The sequence below is a fragment of the Polypterus senegalus genome, chromosome 11, assembly GCF_016835505.1.
Source record: "Polypterus senegalus isolate Bchr_013 chromosome 11, ASM1683550v1, whole genome shotgun sequence".
Classification (NCBI taxonomy): Eukaryota; Metazoa; Chordata; class Cladistia; order Polypteriformes; family Polypteridae; genus Polypterus; species Polypterus senegalus.
Window position 1 is genome coordinate 78,152,052 of NC_053164.1, and position 18,506 is coordinate 78,170,557.

At 38.2% G+C, this 18,506-nt stretch overlaps 1 protein-coding gene across 3 annotated transcripts in view; it reads right to left on the reverse strand.

The window, feature by feature from the left end:
• Positions 1-1,506: 1,506 nt before the first annotated feature.
• The window catches only part of LOC120539227, a 111,733-nt gene continuing 94,733 nt past the window's right edge, over positions 1,507-18,506 (reverse strand). For all 3 annotated transcript variants that reach the window (XM_039769105.1, XM_039769104.1, XM_039769103.1), the window contains 11 exons: positions 17,216-17,445; positions 15,641-15,814; positions 14,633-14,840; positions 14,255-14,315; positions 12,577-12,719; positions 8,336-8,439; positions 7,997-8,072; positions 6,542-6,630; positions 4,815-4,961; positions 4,083-4,183; positions 1,507-3,492 (listed from right to left, as the gene is read on the reverse strand). In XM_039769105.1, coding sequence (XP_039625039.1) covers positions 3,180-3,492; positions 4,083-4,183; positions 4,815-4,961; positions 6,542-6,630; positions 7,997-8,072; positions 8,336-8,439; positions 12,577-12,719; positions 14,255-14,315; positions 14,633-14,840; positions 15,641-15,814; positions 17,216-17,445 — 1,646 coding nt within the window. In that variant the 3' untranslated portion in view covers positions 1,507-3,179. The remainder of the gene's footprint in view (positions 3,493-4,082; positions 4,184-4,814; positions 4,962-6,541; positions 6,631-7,996; positions 8,073-8,335; positions 8,440-12,576; positions 12,720-14,254; positions 14,316-14,632; positions 14,841-15,640; positions 15,815-17,215; positions 17,446-18,506) is intronic.

An 18,506-nucleotide genomic window follows, 5' to 3' on the forward strand; every position in this document is an offset into this window, starting at 1 on the left:
GAGCTTTCAAGTTTCTCCAACACGCTATGTCACTCGATCAACTTCCTTTTGTTGATTATACCACGGTTTATTTGAACAAATAGTATGTTTTTCCTTTGCCTCCACTTGGTATTCGCTGAAATTCTTACAATTTCCCCCGTGCTTTTCCCATTGTCTTTTCAAAGAAGGCTGAGCTTAAGGGCGATTTATATTCATTTGCATATTCAAAGAGGCGTAATTCTGGGTGGAGTTGGGGCGTTACATAAAGCGCGTGCACGAGCGTTATTTTTCACGCTGATTGGGATTTATGTAGCGGAAGAACGTGGAAGTTGGAGTACGCACAGATTCCTGCATCTGGATTTTTCTGTGCGTAAGCACATTTCGGCTTTTGTGCTTACGCCATGTTATAGTGCGAGTTCTACGCACGACGTTATACATGAGGCCCCTGGAGGGCCGCAGTGGCTGCAGGTTTTCATTCTAACCATCTTCTTAATTAGTGACCAGTTTTGATGCTAATTACCGTCTTTAGAATTAGCTTGACTCAGGCCCCTTAGTTGTTTTTACCTTAAATAGCAGCTGGACAGTAATGAGACATAAAACAAGCAGGACATGACCAGCTCACCCGTACCCATCAAACAAAATCTGAAAATAAAGATGAACATCCCAGTAAGGCCGATACCTCAGGTTACCAAAACATTTTAGGAGTTCTTTTATATATATAAAAAAAAAAACAGAATATCAACAGCTCTGTAAATGTCTGCTGTGGCAGAAAGATAGCAGCAAAAAGCCATGGAATTGAATAACGGGTTTAATTAACAGCAAGAATCAGCATCTCATTAAGGATCTGGTTGGAGTTTGAAGCCCCAATTTAGCTGGTCATCTGTTGGCTCGTTTCAAGTCTCATTTCTGTTTGGCTGTCATTTAATGAAGAAAAGATTCAATTCAGGGAACTGAATCCTTAAAAACCGAGTTATTAAAATAGAGGGAAAAGAAGTTAATTAGCAGTGAAAACTGGACACGGATTAGGAACAGGGTTAGAATGAAAACCTGCACCTACTGCGGCCCTCCAGGCCTGAAGTTTGACACCCGTGCTCTAGACCCTTTAAATCTGTTAAAGATGAGTAAACTTGGTAAGTGTAAAAGATTAGAAATTGATGGTCATACAAAGTGTTGAATATTGACTATTAAGGATCCATTTTTATATGCAGAGTGATATTCTAAATAGCACAGGCAATAATGACACTTAAGATGAAACACTTGTTTGCTACCTAATTTAGTTTTTAATATCAGTAATATTGTATACTAGATATTGTAAATTCAAGCAGTTCTGAATAAAGATAAACATTTATAAAAAAACTGCATTTACACCTTCTGTTCTAAAGCCGTTATATTTTCATTTTAGTAAACATCACAGTTATTTGATACAGTTGTGTTGCATATTACACTTGAATCTACCAGAGCCGATTGCAGAATGATTCGTGTTATATGTGTAGGTGTTTTATGTTTTAATACACAAGACTTATTACATGAAGAAAATAAATTAAATTCTTTATTTTTTTTTCTTTTGAAAAAATTGTAAATTCTCAGGATTACATGTCAGTCATTAATAGTAAAACACTGCAGTTGAGAGTTACAGACCTTCCTGAGAACGTATCAGTAATTCACAGTTGCAGCACAGTTCATGTCTACATGGCATATTGACTCCTGAAGAATGCATTGTGGCTTATGGGTTAGTAAGTATATCACATTGACAAAAACAAATTCCTTGGTTAACACTTTCTTTGTCGTTCTGGACGCAACAAGCTGCCTCTTTCTATCAGGACGGCAAATCAGTGCCACTACATGGGCTGTCCATTTATTCCAGATATGCGTTACCAAGCTTAAACTCACTGTCGCTTTTCCCACACTAGACCAGATGATTTATCCCAAGCACTGCTTTTTTTCTGTTGCTTAAGTCACACAAAGGTAGAATGGAGTGAGACAAACTGCACTTGGTTGGTTCTAATATTTGAGTTTGGAATTCTGAAAGAAATCCTCTGTCAGCCCGATGGGTGCTTTATTGGACAATTCCACTCTTTGTAACTGAAAGTGGTAGAAGTGAAGACACGGTGTTTTGTGTTAATTTGCAGTAAAACTAAATCAATACTACCACCTGCATTATGTGCCATCGGTTTTGTTATATCTAATGATGATCCTTGTGTTCCAGAGGCCACATGACTTCAGCAATTGGACTTCTATCGAGTGGGCTTCCTGGAGCAAAAGCCAATGAAAACCAAAGGTAAAATGCTACACTGCACACTGAAATAGCTGCATAAAAATTATAAATAAAATTAACAAAAATGTCCTTAAGCAGTTAAATGTACAAAATAGAAGATATTTTGCATATAAAAATAAAAGTGCAAATGTTTTTATGGAGAGAGTTATGGATCTGGACTGTTTCTTATTAAAAATATAAACCTCTGTGTGCTCACCCAAATTTCTGCGAGGCGGACGACTTAATGATACAGGGGACTCCCGGCCGCCAAAGCTGTAAGGTACAGTTTGCAAGAAATCTTTGAATTCCCATAGAATCGAAAAATGGGCACTCACACTGTGCCCAACTCTGGCATTTGAACTTCTGTCATGGAGAATTTGCAGTAAAGTTTTGTAAAAGTCATTAAGTTCTATACAGGAATCCACATATTGAAGTTGCACAGTTTGGTTTTAAAGTAGTAGCTGTAGATGTCCATTGCACAAACTTCGGGTAATAGAAGCAGATGTTCATCATGCATTACTGGCAATCTGTATGCTCCAGGGTAAGCCTAATGATTAGCTGAATTTTTTATTTATTTATTTTTTTTAACCAACCTGTATAACAAAGCAAGTTTATAATACTTACCTTTGCTATGAAAACGGGTTCATGAAACAAGATTTTAATATGCTAGAGATGCCTCTTGTGCACCTAACACAAAAGGAGGCTGCTATTGTTGAACCCAGAGACTTTAAACAGCACACCATCTTTACGATTGAATTTGAGCGCCTTGAAACTGTCCCCGGCGAATATGCTATTATGGATTGTGAATGGTTCATTCTTCTAAATGAAATGGCTATATGTATCATATATTTGTTATGCAGTCAAATAAAAAATGTAAAATCTCTGATGCCACCTTCCAGTGCAGTTACACCTCCCATTTGTGGTATTGCCATGCTTGTTTTGTTTGTTAAAGATATGCATTGGCGCACTTCCCTTTATTGAAGCCTAGTTTGTTGTTGTCAGTTGGGTAGAAAGATGATGGTAAATTTGTGGTGGTGGTCATTATGTCAGACAGTAGGTCACTTTGGTCCAGAAAGTTCCGATTGTCCCAGTGGGTTGCATAAAGGGTCATTGGGGCCCCTTGCCTGCTCAGAAAAGCCTCGACATTTGGTATTGTGGTGATAGGCGGATTTCCAAGGTCAGAGCTCCTGTCTCGCCACTCTTCTTGCTGCCTGTGAATCTTCATGTGGGCATTGCGACTCTTTATTTTGTAAAACATTCTATAAAAGAACAGTAGAAAATCACCAATAATCTCGCACCAATCATGGCTGATCTCAGTTAAATACATGTGTATGTGGAGATTCATAAATTTGACAGTACAATTCCTAACAAATTTAAACAACATTCCTGCATTCTCCTTAGAACTGAAGCTGCTCATTTACAGAACATTTATTTGAAAAGAACTCCTAATGTTTTAAAGACAAGTGTGAACAGTGCTGCACTTTTCTTGGTGGCAGTAAACACAAAGGCTGCTTTCATCTGTGGCTGTCCACTTCTGTTTACAAAGAAACAAACAAGCAGTCTCAAAAAAAGAAATGGAATACTCTCTACTGATGTTAAAAAGCAGAGAGGGAAACACATTTGTGCACATATGTCTTAAACATTACTCCTTGAGTAGGAAAGGAATTGATTCTTCACTGTGGAAGTTGTGCTGTTACACTCCATGAGACCCCTGATGCCAAATTATTGTGCTACTAAAGTGATACCATGTTGTAATACACTGGGAATATTAAGTCACTGCAGCATTTTCATGCCATTACGAAGATTTTTGCACAGTTCATCCCTTTCAGTTTTAAATTTTGCTACTTACTTTCCACACTGTTTACAGGGAAAACTGCCCGTCACAGATGGACTGGCAGGCACTCCTTCCACTGCAGGCTGAGAATCGGTTTTCTGAGAGCAGGATAAGACCTGAAAACATATTTTTAAGGATTAGTTACAAAGTGTTCAGTATTAAGAAACCTGCAATGTCACCACACATTGGTAATTATTATAACTTATTTGTGTGTGCGTGTAAAGGTGGAGTACATTAGACTGATAGAAATTGTCCAGCAACTAAAAAGCCAATAAATATTTCAAAGGAGTGTGTACTCTCAGTTGTGAACGGACTTCATGGCTGCTTGTTTTATTACTGCACACCCTGAGGGAGATCAGCTGGAGGTGAATGCGAGACGGTGGCTGTGTAATGGAGTAGAGCACTGACACAGTATTTTCCTTGAGCAGTCAGCATTTGAGCCTTAGGAGACAGGGCCTGTTCCCCAATTTGTTTCTCCTCAATTTAATTTTGGGGGAAAAAATCATACTTTATAGATCTTTTATTTGTTTCTTTTGGTATAACTGCAGTTGCTGGCATGATATTTGGCCAGCATATTACTAATTGTATTCATATGAAAGAACTCATTTTAACTTAATATTACTCCCTTGTTATTTAATAAATGTTAAGGCCACAAAAATCATGTTAAAATGTTTTGCTATGCTTACGCAGTTCATAAAAATACCAGCAGTAAGACTTGACTCAAGGCGCGAGGTACAGGCGACTTACCGGACTGTAGGGTATGTCCTGCTTTAGGCCATGTCCTGTTCTCTCCATCTCTCTCTCTAAGGCAGCACGTTGCTTTTTCTGCTGCTGTAAAATCTTCTTGGAAAGATAATAAAACTCCACACACTGAGATACACGCTTTGTCTTCACCTAAAATTAATTCAGAATGAATGTTTTTATTTTGTTTTTTTTTTCCTCACTCATTCATATACAGGTGTATATATACTAGTTCATCCAGTATATGTGAGTATATTTCATTTCTCAGTGCCTTCAAGCTCCAGAGTCCTGGGCTCGGACGACAACCTTGGTGCTGCTTGTGTGGAGTTTGCATGTTCTCCCTGTCTTTACTTGGGTTTTCCTCCCCAATCCCAAAGATGTGTGTTAGATGAACTCAAAATTCTAAGTTGACCCCATATGAGTGAGTATGGGAAACTGATGACTGGATTTCATTTCTCTGATGCTAAGTACACCTAATCACATACTGTGTTTTGCTTAACAGGCTTTACAATGGAACAAAACCAAATGTTTTAATTCCATAAACTCATGTCTGTTTAGCTTGTATCAAAGGTACAATATATACATTTGTAATTTTTAATGGAACATATATATTTTTTGCCTTTCTTTTCTCCTGTTAGTCAGTACCATTCCTACCAGTAGGGATTTTTTCCTTCATTTGCTAATTATGGGAAGACCCCCATCTATCTATGCAGTTCACATCAAGTAATTTTATTCCAACCCAGTTTCTGTGTTAAACATTATCCAGTTCTATGGCTTTCATTCTGAAATATTAAGTCATTCTTTTATTTTGTCAATTCTTTACTGATAATGTTATTCAAATGATTTCTGGACCCACAGCAGATTAATAATTTTGAGTCTTTAGTTTTTTTTTTTTTGTGTTCTTTTCCACTCTTCACAAGTTTAGCTATGGTTGAGATGCTGGTTTTTCTGTCATTTGCATCTCATTGTTCATTTGGAGCTGGCTAAGAAAACAAGAATTTTTATTTTTCAAATTTTTGTAGGTAAATAAGACTAATAATTAATAATTACTATTGTCATTGCAAAATTTGATATGTGTGGTTTTTTCACCTGTTAATCCACCTATCAACAGCTAGATGAGAGTCATTCTGTTTATTCTGAAACTCTGACAGTAACCATAAGAAGCCTTATATGAATTATTTAATAAAGTAATTTGTTTGACAATTACTGAAGTAGGCAGGTGAAAACACTTACTGTATATGGCACTAAAGGAAATTGATATTGCTGGATCTTGAAATTGTTGCCTTAGGTAAAATGCAGTGATTGTCATATATTTGAATGTTGTATTTTTTAAATAAAACATTTAGCTATAAAATCCCTTCATTCCAACACACAATGGTGATTATCCTGACATAAAGCAAGACCTATGAATGGAATGCCAGTCCCCTCTTGGGCAAACTCACCAGAATACCCATAATAGACCAATGCAGAGACATTAGTTAACTTATATCACACACAGACACTTTTCTTTGGGATGTGAGGACGACTCGGAACCTCTCAGAGAAAACCCACATGTAAGGAAAATGCTAATTCTTCACTAACAGTGGCCAGACTGGGGTGGGAACCCAGGTCCCTTTAAATATGAGGCAGCAGTCACAAAATAAAATAGTAATATACATTATCTTTATTTTATATTTTCATATTGTACTATTAGACTGGAAATCATCTATGAGAATTTACAGAGTACCACTTACAGTTTTTTGAATCATGCAAAAGTTCTTCTTATGCAATGCATAGGCTTTGTTGAAGAGCTTCCGTTCATTTGCTGTCCAAACATCACTACCTGGTAAGTACAAATTGTTCTTAGATGATTAAATCACATGGGGCACCATATAAAACATGCTTGATACATTTGTAAAAACATCTAAAGTGAGTGAATGTGCAACATTAACAATCTCTTCCAATTTTCTAGAGATTTTTATCCAAGAACCTGAAAGCAGTTCACCCAAATTGCCCACCATTACACTTAGGCTACAGCATGGTGATGCTCACCTAATCCAAAATAAGTCATCTGTACCCTGATGAACTAAGCAGTAACCTTAGATAAGACAGAATAGCATCTCAAAAGGAGTTTAGCATAAATTGAGAGTAAATGCTATACTGTGTATTAGATAGGATCCTGTTGAACTTTGTGATTGAGAGGTCACCTGGTTCATGTTCACAGCATAAAGATGTAGCAGATGTGTGGTTCACTCATTCCCATGACCTGCTGTCTCCTCTATAAAACATTAGTTTCAGCACTGGACATGGTTCTGTTGTGAAGGATAATACTGTACATCTCCCATTTTATTCTGAATAGTTTTCTTCTAAGCTCTACTGGCTGGAGTAATGAAATTTGATAAAATGCTTGGTATTTTTTAAAAATCTGAAAGTCAGCACTAGCACAACAGGGTTATAACTACTACACATACAGAGTAGATTTAAAATGAGACAGAAATAAGTTGATCACATATGATAAGACAATGGGTCATAATAAAAAAATCTAAAAAAATAGTCAAAAAATGCTTCAAGCTTGTGTAAAGTAAGGAAATTATTAGGGCTTCAAACAGTTAGGTTAGGTGCATTGGGAATCCTAAAATTGTCCCCAGTTGTGCTTGGTATGTGGGTGTGTGTTTGTGTGGGTGGGCTGGCACCCTGCCCAGGATTTGTTCCTGCCTTGCGCCCTGTGTGGGCTGGAATTGGCTCCAGCAGACCCCCGTGACCCTGTGTTAGGATATAGTGGGTTGGAGAATGACTGACTGACATTTAATGTGAGACAACCCTGTTTGTAGCCACTCATGGGAGGGATTGCGGTGAGTGTGTCAAACAGAAACACAGGACATTCATCCATTTCAATAACAGGGTTGTAGGAGAGGGCAGTCTATTCCACTGCCTCATGTGCCAGGCAGTTAGCAGTTCTGGAGGGATGGCAGTACAGAACGCCCACACTTTCACATGTGGAAACAGTTTAGATGTGCCAGTTAGTCTAATACTCTTTAAAAAAAATAAAACCAATATGAACACAAGGTGAGCAGGTGAGGAATTGAACCTAAGAAACAGGAACTGTGAAGCAGCGCCGATCACTGCACAATAATCTCACTCTAAATTGAAGGAATGATCTGGAAATATCAGAGTAGCTGGTTATTGTTGAATAATTGGAAGCATCTTACCAGTGTAGTGGTAACCAGACATTTTGTGTGTTTCATCTTTATAAGGTGAGCCAAAAAGCAACATTTCCAAAGCACCCTGGGAGGATGATAAAAAAACAAGTCTAACCAACTGATTCATCCAGTCTAAGAAAATTTCCATTTGTCCATTTAATAAAAATAATTTAACTGATTATATCTAGTGAACATAATCACATACTATGAACATTTTGTGATGCAGCAGAAAATCACTATATCGACGAACATTGCTCTTTAAGCCTGTGACATTTTCTTTCTTTGTGCTTTAGAGTGAATAGTTAACATAGCTATAAATTATAGACAATAAAATGGGTTTTGCCTCACCAGCACATTTCCATGGGCCTTAAACAGACAATGCAGAGCCAATTCTTGGTTGGTTCCACCTCCAGGAACAGCACTGCAGCTAGCTAGGTCCAGGAGGTTCTCCACTATGACAGAAAAGTAAAGTTTTTATGTTAAAAAATAAGGACCAAGTCCAAATCTCGTCCACCTACTTGACATGTCACTCGTTTATGGCAGTATATCCCATATTGTGTGGCACACCTGAATCATGAAAATGACTATGCCACAGTATTGCTCATAGGCCAATGCTTTTAATACAGTTGTACCATCAAAGCAGATCACCATTCTCCTAAAACTGGGACTTAGTACAACCCCCTGCAACTGGATTTTAGACTTCCTAATTTCTAAATTCCAACATATGTAGATTGGAAACATCAACTCCTGCTGGCATCCCAAAAGTCAGTGTGTGTTGTGCCGCCATCCATACACCTTGTTCACCTATTGCCATGTTTAAAATACAGCTCCAACTCCAACATTAAATTTGTCGATGACACCACAATCATAGGCCTGCTCACTAACATTGATGACGCGGCTTACAGAGAAGATGTCTGCCTTCTCACATAGTGGTACCAGGACAACAATCTCTCTCTTGATATCAGCAAAACCAAGGACTGGACCATAGATTTCAGGAAGCAGCAGGAAAAACACACTTTCATCTACATTGGATATCCACAAATGTTGGAATGCCTTTCACTGGTAACCTGAAGTGGGTACAATGCATCTCCCCTACCATCAAGAAGGCTCACCAATTCTTTTACTTCCTCAGGTGTCTGAAGAAAAAAAAAACAGATGTGTCCATATATGTTCATGAACTTCTAGAGCTGCATTAGATCCTTACATGGCACTTGTTTAACTCAGAACTGAGCAAGACCATGAGATCTTGCTGTTGCAGCTTGAACAGCTGGTTGGGCTTAAAGGGGCTGCTCTCAGCTTTGCAGTCATATCTTACTGTGGTCTTTCAATTCCTCTTTCTCATCTACTTCTCCTGTTAAATGTGGTGTTCCTCAGGGATCCATTTTGGGTCCTATTTTACTTCTGTATATCTTATTTTCAGGAATTTAAATATTTCTTTTCAGTGTTATTCTGATGATTCACAGGTTTATATTCCTATTTGTAACTCTGAAATTAATCGGCTGCACAATTGTCTTTTTCAACTAAGATCCTGGATGGCTGACAATTTTGTTGATTTCAATCAAAATAAAACAGAAGTGCTGATAGCTGGTCCCCCTGCCAAAGCTCAATTTGGTTTTGAACTTCTCGGCTCTTTTGCTGACTTTTGCAAACCTCAAGTCGTAATCTTGGTATCATTTTTGACAGTAACCTCTCTTTTGAGAAACAGATTAACTCTATAGTCAAGAGTTGCTATTTCTAGCTTCGTCTTTTAGTTTTAAATCGCTGAGGGATCTTGAGAAAGCTAATTGTGTGTTTCACACCAGCCGTCCAGAGAGCTTAGATCTACCGGTCAGGTGTCTCTATTGGTTCCTTGCACTAAGTGTAAAACTAAGGGGGACAGGGCTTTTGCAGCTGCAGCACCTCGTCTGTGGAACTCTCTACCTCGTTACATTAAGGGGTCACCTTCAATTGAATGAGACTGAAGACTCATTTCTGTTCTCTAGCTTTCAGTGACCTTCACTGATACTGATGGCTTCTCTACTCTTAGTCATCTTTTTTCCTCTTCTGTAACTCACTGCTGGCTGTATTTTGTTTTTATTGTACTTTACTTCTATTTATTTTATGTTTTAATGTAAAGCACTTTTGCTACAGCTTTACTGATATTGTTTTAAATGTGCTCTATAAATACATTGACAGAACTGCAAAGCACAAATGCAGAGGGTAGTAAAATTGGTGATGGGCACGATGGGCACAGAGCCTCCTCCTGTTCAGGACATATAGAGCACATGCTAACTTGCAAAGACAAACTTTATTATTAAAACCTTGGCCATGCTGTACTTCACCTTCTCTCCCTGCTCCATTCCAGCAAACATTACATGACCAACATCATTCACAGCACCATATTCAGGGGCAGTTTTTATCCATTGATGATAAGGGTTGTGATAAGACAGCCCCCAGGCACAGACAGACAGATGCTGGATGGCCAAAAACACACACTATTTATTTACAAAAATGTCCTGCACACAACACAGTGCTCCAATCCGCCCAAACTCATTCCCCTCTTTCCTTCAGTCTTCATATTCCTTCCGCCTTTACTCCTCTCCTCCCAAGCTTTGTCTTCCTCCTCCCGAGTGGAGAAAGGCGGCCTCTTTTATAAGCACCCGGATAGATTCCAGGTGCTCCTTAACGATATTCCGGCGGCACTTCCTGGTGTGGTGGAAGTGCCACATGAGCACCCGGAAGCACTCCGGGTGTCCCTGGAATTCCTTGTACCCTCGGAAGTGCTGACATCCAGAGCTCCACAATCATGCGGAGCCCCCCCTGTGGTGACCACAAGCCCCAATAGGGTTGAGCTTTTATGCTCCGTTCCCGTGGCCCATGGGAGCTGCCCTCTTGTGGCCCAGGGGAGGTATAGTCCCTCTCCGGGTCCTTCCAGCCATCCGCCAGAGGGTACTGAATAACTGTAAATACTGTACTTAATGCTGCATGAGTGCTGCTTGTAAATGTCCTCTGCTGCTGTATTTAATGTAAGTACCAGCTGCCTGTCTTTGTATTCACTGTCCATTTTTGATGTAGGCTGTGGGAGACATACATGTAAGAAGTTCATTGTACTGCACAAAGGAAATGGCAGTGGATTTAATGAAATTCTGGCTAAGGCATACCAGAACACTGACAAGGAAACTGCTGGATGACCGACAGACCAAACATAAACTGCTGCCTGGTGGCTAGGTGTACACCAGGACGGACTTAACCAGCTAATCAACACATCCCAATCACAAACAGTCTGTAGCGTTTGTGTCTGAATGCCTTAGTCCTTAGTAGGACCCGCTAAAATAGGAATTAAGGTGCATCTGTTCTGTGTCAAGGCAAAAAGCCTTATTTTCCAGATCTGCAGATTACATTTTAGTGAATCTTACACTAGATAACGTTTGCAACTCTGCCTTTAACTCAGTTCTGTTCTATGCTGTATAGGGGGAACATTTTAATAAGGTATATATTGTATTTGGAAATGAACCCAATCTATTTTCTGAGACAACTGGCCTCCAAAAGCCCCGAATGTAAGGCAGAAACCAATTCTGGGTGGGACTCTGTTGCGTTGCAGTGCACAGTCATTTACAGAACTTGCAAACATACACAGTCATCGTGCATTTCCAAGTAACCATCAGAATGCACATCTTTCTTATGCAAGAGGAAACTGGAATACTAAAAGAAAGCCAGGGAAAATGTGCAAATTCCACAGTCAGTGACTTTGCCAGATTTTGAACAGGGAACTCTGCAGTAGTGAGGCAGCATTGTGCTACTCTCACGCTCAGTTTTTGATATTTGCTCTTCTATTTAATTTTACATGCAATAAAAGACTTATTATCTCTATCACAATAATATAAATTATTCAGATTTAGTAGACTGTTGCAGAAGTGGTCATTTAGATAAAGCATTGCTGGCACTGTACAGGAAATGCAGAAAAATGGCTGTCACTTCTAAACGGCTCATACGATGTTTTTGGAAAACCCCTTAAATTAAAGCTGAATGTCTACGCTTCAATCACATAATGATTGTTTTATTTCAAATCCCTTGTTGTGCTCAGAGCCAAATTGACAAATTTTGTGTCACTGTCCAACTACTCATGGACCTAACTGTAAATATCAGTGGACAACAGTGTGGGTAAACATGATGATGGCTTTGAGGAAAATGTTCATCTGTATACAGTGCATGCCATATTATAAGGGTAAAACATAAAAGGCACATTCTACAGTACACAGTGAATCTTACCAGGACACAAAAATCAACTTTTTATTTCAAGAAAAATGAATTGGCTAATGCTTACAAATAAGACCTGTGAATGTAGTAATGAATGTTTTCAAAAGCAGTAGTAAAATGTTAAGTTTTGATTTGAATGCATTAAACACACAACCATGTTGTCCACTTTCCAGGTTTTGTTCTCGAGAATTTCTTACATTCTTATTCTATCCAAACTCAAAAATACTGTTTTGACATTTTAAAACATATGATGTCGTCTTAAAGGAGGCTTTAATCATGTTATTAACAGGTCAGGATTGCACTGCTCACCTAAGCATATGCTGAATTTTCTATATATCCTGACTATGTGTTACCTTGCTGTTGTGTGTCAGTGTTGTCCTGTAGATCTGCCCATGGCTGCCACACCAGGTCAGCACATTCAGGTTCATGCTTTGCATGGTCGTGGTCCTCCAGGTCAGGGATAAAGGCTTGGTACTCAGGGCCAATGTTTATCTGACTAAGGGATTAAAAAGTCATGTTAGGCACACAAGTAAAAGCTACCATGAAATGCTATTCTTCTTATAGATATTCTGCATTTATGATGGAAAATTAGATGCCTTAGAGGTTAATCCATTTTTACAGATCCATTACTAAGTTTAAGAAAGTAAACATTTCTTAAACTTTCCAATCGAACACCTCTGGAAAAAAATGAATATAGCTGTCCACTGACAATTTCCACTCAGCCTAACAACAGTTTGACAGGATCTGCACAGAAGAAAGGCAGAAAATCCCAAAGTCTTGGTGTGCAAAGCTTGTTGTGTTATACCTAAGAAGATTCCAGGCCTTAATCGCCGCCAAATGTACTTAAACTAAGTACTGAGAAGATTATCTGAATATTTGTGTCAATGTGTTAACACATTCAGAGAAATTTCTAAAATCCAATTTTACCTTGTCATTTTGAGTATTGATTGTTGCTTGATGAGATTAAAATTAATTTAAATAATTTTAGCAGAAGGCTGCATCACGGCAAAATGTGTAAAAAGCGAAGGGGTCCGAATACTTTTTGAAGGTACGGTGTATTCAGCATTATTCTTAGCTTCACACATTAATATATACTACATAAACATGAGCTAAACTGTTCAATAAAGTATTACCACCTGTCATACACAGGACTGCACTAAATGACCCAGAACACCATGGTAATGCTGAAGTGTGTCTTTTTTATCATATAAATATACAAGTGTTTGGATCATTGGCTATTGTGAAATGGGATCTGGCTGGCAAGTGGTTCCTCACTGTACTCTGTACTTGTGACAGACAATACTATTTCTAGGATCACAAAAGGATTATTATTATTATTATTATACAAGTAGAGGAAATGAGTGACATCAAAATTAACAGTGGTGTGCAAAGGGCCAGAGGCTAGAGAACCCCATTAGAGGCAGACTAGATAAGTAGGGTCAGTAAGCAGACATCAAGAGTTCTCTTGTGTAAAACAGTGAACACGGGGGAAAAAGTAAAAGCCCGTTGGATCTTTATCACCTAGTTCAGACAGCATTGCCACTGCGGTGCTTAAAAAACGTCGAAGGTAGGAGCACAACCACATTTAAGGGCTCTCTCTCAGGGGTGTATATGTTCCATGAACTGTTACATGGTACTCTTACCTGGTCACTGGAGTGTACAGGTGGGTCAGTGCAAGTGCACTGAATGGCAGTGAGATAGCAGTCATATGTGATAAAAGAAAAGCAGAAAGAAAGAACAAGAGAGAATGCAGGGGTCACAGGTAGATATGAATATTTTTGAGCCTTTCCACCAGATAGACATTGGGTACAATCTGTGCCCACTGAGGCAGCAGACCCTGTCATGCTCAAAGCATTGTCTCTTTTGCTATTGTCTTGTGTTGCTACTTTGTGTTCTTCTTATATTCATTCCAAATCTGTATTTCAACTAATAAACTCTCAATTTATGACATACTTTCTTTTTTGAGTTTTTGTTTCGGTCAGGCTGGTCCCTTACCCATCACAGTATTAAAGTTTATTTAGGTTTACTCACGGAGAGGATAAATAAGTTGCACTTTGTTGACAGAGTTCTGTGAGTAAGTAGTCCTGGGTTCCTGCAAACATACATAAGCAGCCTTACAGTCTTGCACATCAAATTCAGAGTAAATATCACCATGCAACACAGTGTAAAAGTAAAACATTTCAAATAAAGGGAGATTCAATGTGTGTCTGTAATTTTTTAATGTAAGTGGTTAGTGGCAAAATGATTCAATTATTACTGATTCCTTTTCTGGCATTTTTGGTAATCAGCTAAATAATGCACTTTGACAATGTCGTTTTTCAAGACAATTCTAAATCTTATTACGATACACTATATGTAAGAATACTGTTGCCGAATGTTTAGCATTTGTGAAAAAAAAACAATAATTACCAACAAAACCTTGCATTCCGACTTCACAGATGTTGATATTAACAAACAGCCCTGTTCCTTTGCGCAGAGGGTTTAGCATTGGTGGTGGAGTGTAGTGAAACATCCCTGGAGGAAAATGCTCTTCCAGAGTTTCAGGCTTTCCAGCACATTTCATGAAACGCAGAAGGCTTTTAAAAGGAATTCCATTGTAAATTGGGGCAGCTGGACCCTGAAATGAGGAATACAAGAAATATGTGGGTATTTATACAAAGCTCCTACATTGAAGTAGAGAAGTATAGGGAATTTTACAAAAATATTGGCCGATGGTAGAATGACAGTATGCAAAATTCCCCTGGGGATTAATAAAGTATCTATCTATCTATCTATCTATCTATCTATCTTAGAAAAAGTAAACTTCATCAAGCGGTCATGCTCCAAATTACATTTGTAACAGCTCAATTCATAATTGTTTTAAAAAGTTAACTCTGGATGTTCACTATAGACAAATATTTTTTTGCAAAAAAAGAAACAAAAATTTGAGGTTTAAAATAAGATCATCAGGCAAGATGTTTACTAACCCACATATCTGGCATATATAGTGAGATGAAAATTGACAAAGTGCAGAACTTTGAACAGCATGCTTGTACCCTTTCAGGCTTATTGCTAAGACAAGATATGGGAGCAGACATGCTGGACATTTCTAAATATAGACTTAACCTTCTCCATGAATAAAGAAGAAGAGGGTGACTTGTTGGTGAGGAGTGTCCAGAAGTTCTGCATATAAGGATTTTTAAAAGTTCTCTCTTCTGTTTTCTGGCAGTTGCACAACAGCATGAACAATATTGGTCAAGCCTGTATGGGCTAAAAAGATATGACACACCACAGAATGGTAACGAAGAGAAAAAGAAATCTGTAAACTGTATCCCCGATATAAGGCAATGCTGGCAAGCCATCGACCAATTCAAAAACCAACATGACATAATATGTGCATTCTTAAAGTATATTTGAAAAAGACAACAGACACGTTACCTCCAGGTCCTGCTTATAATCCAGTTCAGGAATTTCTTGGCTGAATTCAAAACTCTGGTAACTGCTCTCGCCCTCTACCCCTGGTCTGCCCGTGGGAAACACAAAAGGCTCAGTGATTGTGCTGAAGGCATTTTGACGGACATAGGAGACAATGCCACTTTTACTGCCAACTGCCTGGTCAGATAAGAAGAAAGGAAAAGTTGAAGGTGTCAAAATAAATGGGTCTAAAATATAGTGACATTCAGTTTGGCTATGTTCAGTGCATGGCATTTCAATGGAGTTTACAGCATCTAGCTTTATGGATTTCTAACTTGATGCCTGGTATAGTGAGAGAGCATAAAAAAAGATTAAACACGGAGTCATTTGGCTGTCAACCTGGGGTATAGTGAATACCAATCTGTGTTTGCTAGGCTGGTTCTGTGACAAATATCCATTATGACAAGTGCTGCCAGCTTAAGTGACATCAAATTTCATCACTGGTAGATCTTAACTGGGCGATATGTGTCCATAAAATATATTGATATGTGTCAGTCATGGAGAATCCACTGCATCCACTGAACAGGATCATCTCCAGACAGAGGAGCAGCTTCAGCGACGGACTGCTGTCACCATCCTGCTCCACTGACAGACTGAGGAGATTGTTCCTCCCCCACACTATTCGACTCTTCAATTCCACCCTGGGGGGTAAACGTTAACATTATACAAAGTTATTGTCTGTTATACCTGTATTTTTATCACTCTTTAATGTAATATTGTTTTTATCAGTATGCTACTGCTGGATTATGTGAATTTCCCCTTGGGATTAATAAAGTATCTATCTATCTATCTATCTATCTATCTATCTATCTATCTATCTATCTATCTATCTATCTATCTATATCATTCCCAAAGCAAAGTATTTCTCAGATTCATGATTGGATAAAAAGCATAAAGCAAATATCAGCTTTTTCCAAGCTCTTATTATTACAGTTCATTATGCAACATATTTTCTTTAGAAATATTGATGCCTGACAAAGGTACAAGTGAATGAATAATAATGCAGATGGTAGTACAGGCTCAATTTCTACAGCTTCCTATAATCTAACACAACTTTAGATAAGAAAACATTCTTCAGGGTGATGGGGGTCAGGACCTATCTTGGCAACACTGGACACGTTGCAGGAAACAACCCTGGATATGGCATCAATGAATCCCTAGGCCTCTCATGCTCACAAACACACCCATATTCATATAGGGGCCAAATCTGAATCATTATATGTCTACCATGTGTATCTTTTGGAATGTGGGAAAAGACACACAAACACAGGGAGAATGCGCAAACTCCACATAAATAATAACCATTCCTACATGAAATTCATTGTCCTTTGCACCTGTATCAGCTTTCTTGTTAAAGATTCCATTATTTTTAATTGCTAACATTAAACTGAATTATTAACACAATGTAACCTGAGTCATATAAAAAATGGGATGATGCTGGTTAGAATCCAATATTTTCACTGATGTCTTGTGCAGGAGTTTATATAAAAATCAATAATTCTTATAACACCTTGACAGCTGATGGCCCAGTACTCTTACCTCTTGCCAGCACAGATCCTGGCTGCACTGTTCTTCACTTGTCTTGATATTAAGTGGTAATAAAGAGTCATGGGGATCTGAGCAGGGGTCACAAAAATCAGCACAATCATTATGGAGATCACAGGGCTGGGGCTCTTCTTCACATTTGAATGAGGATTCTTGATCTCCACTAAAGGCCTCAGAATACTGGACAGAGGGACGATTGCAGTTTGTATGAAGAGCATGTTGATCTGAAAAGAGAACAAAATTGATAACATGATAAAAGATTTTTTTTACCATGCACAAACTTATTTTTAAAAATATCTGTCTTTATACATGCCAGCCTTGAAGATAGTACCAGATAGCCATACAGTTTGAAACATTTTACTGTAGGCCACAAAATGATGTGGTAATCACATTGAGCATTTTTTGTGTTTGGGTAAACATTAAACTGTTAGGTTTTCACAGTAAGAAAGGAAAGACACAATGAAATAGCCAAGAAACATGAAGTAGTTAATAAAAAGGTTAATTTTCCATAGAAAATCCATCCATCTATCTTTACTATAGGGTTGCAGGGAGTGGAGCTAGAGCCTGTCCAAATAGCATCAATTAAAAGGAAAAAAAGAAAATATCCATCCCAGCCCGTTTTCAGCAAAATACTGCGTACAAAAAGAAAGCTCTGCATTTTGTTTGACTTGCACTCAGTTTAATGAAAGTGGTTGTCCATTATATTGTAAACCTCCTGTACTTAGAGTGAAAAAGCCTCTTCCAAGTAGAGCTGCTAACCAAGAAAGCAGAATATTACTGATAATGCAACACCTCAAAAAGAAACTTCTCAATGTATAATGTTTCAATTCAATTTATTTTTAATATAGCACACATCTCTCTCATTTAAAAATCCATGTATTTATTTTTGATCACGGTTCATCCACATAAGAGCTATAGAGAGCTTGACATTACAGCATGTATGCACAGAAACACTCAGAGCAAAAATAAAGGTGATGCTCTGCACTTTACTCTATGCCAGTGAAAGGCAACCTTTTGCTACGCACTAAGTCCAAAAATTTTCTTTCACGGCGCACCTGAGGGACTGCCCATAAATAAAGTCGTGACGACACAATCTATGGACAATCACCAATAAAAACAGTTAATTTTTTCAAGTTTGAAAGATATTTTATTAACAAAGGAATCAAAGGATAAATCTTAAATTTAATTAATGTGAACGTTGAGATTGTTTTTCAGCACATATGAGATTGATGCAAGGATCAATTTTCGAAAGACAGACGCGCATTTCCTTGTCGATCATTTGAAG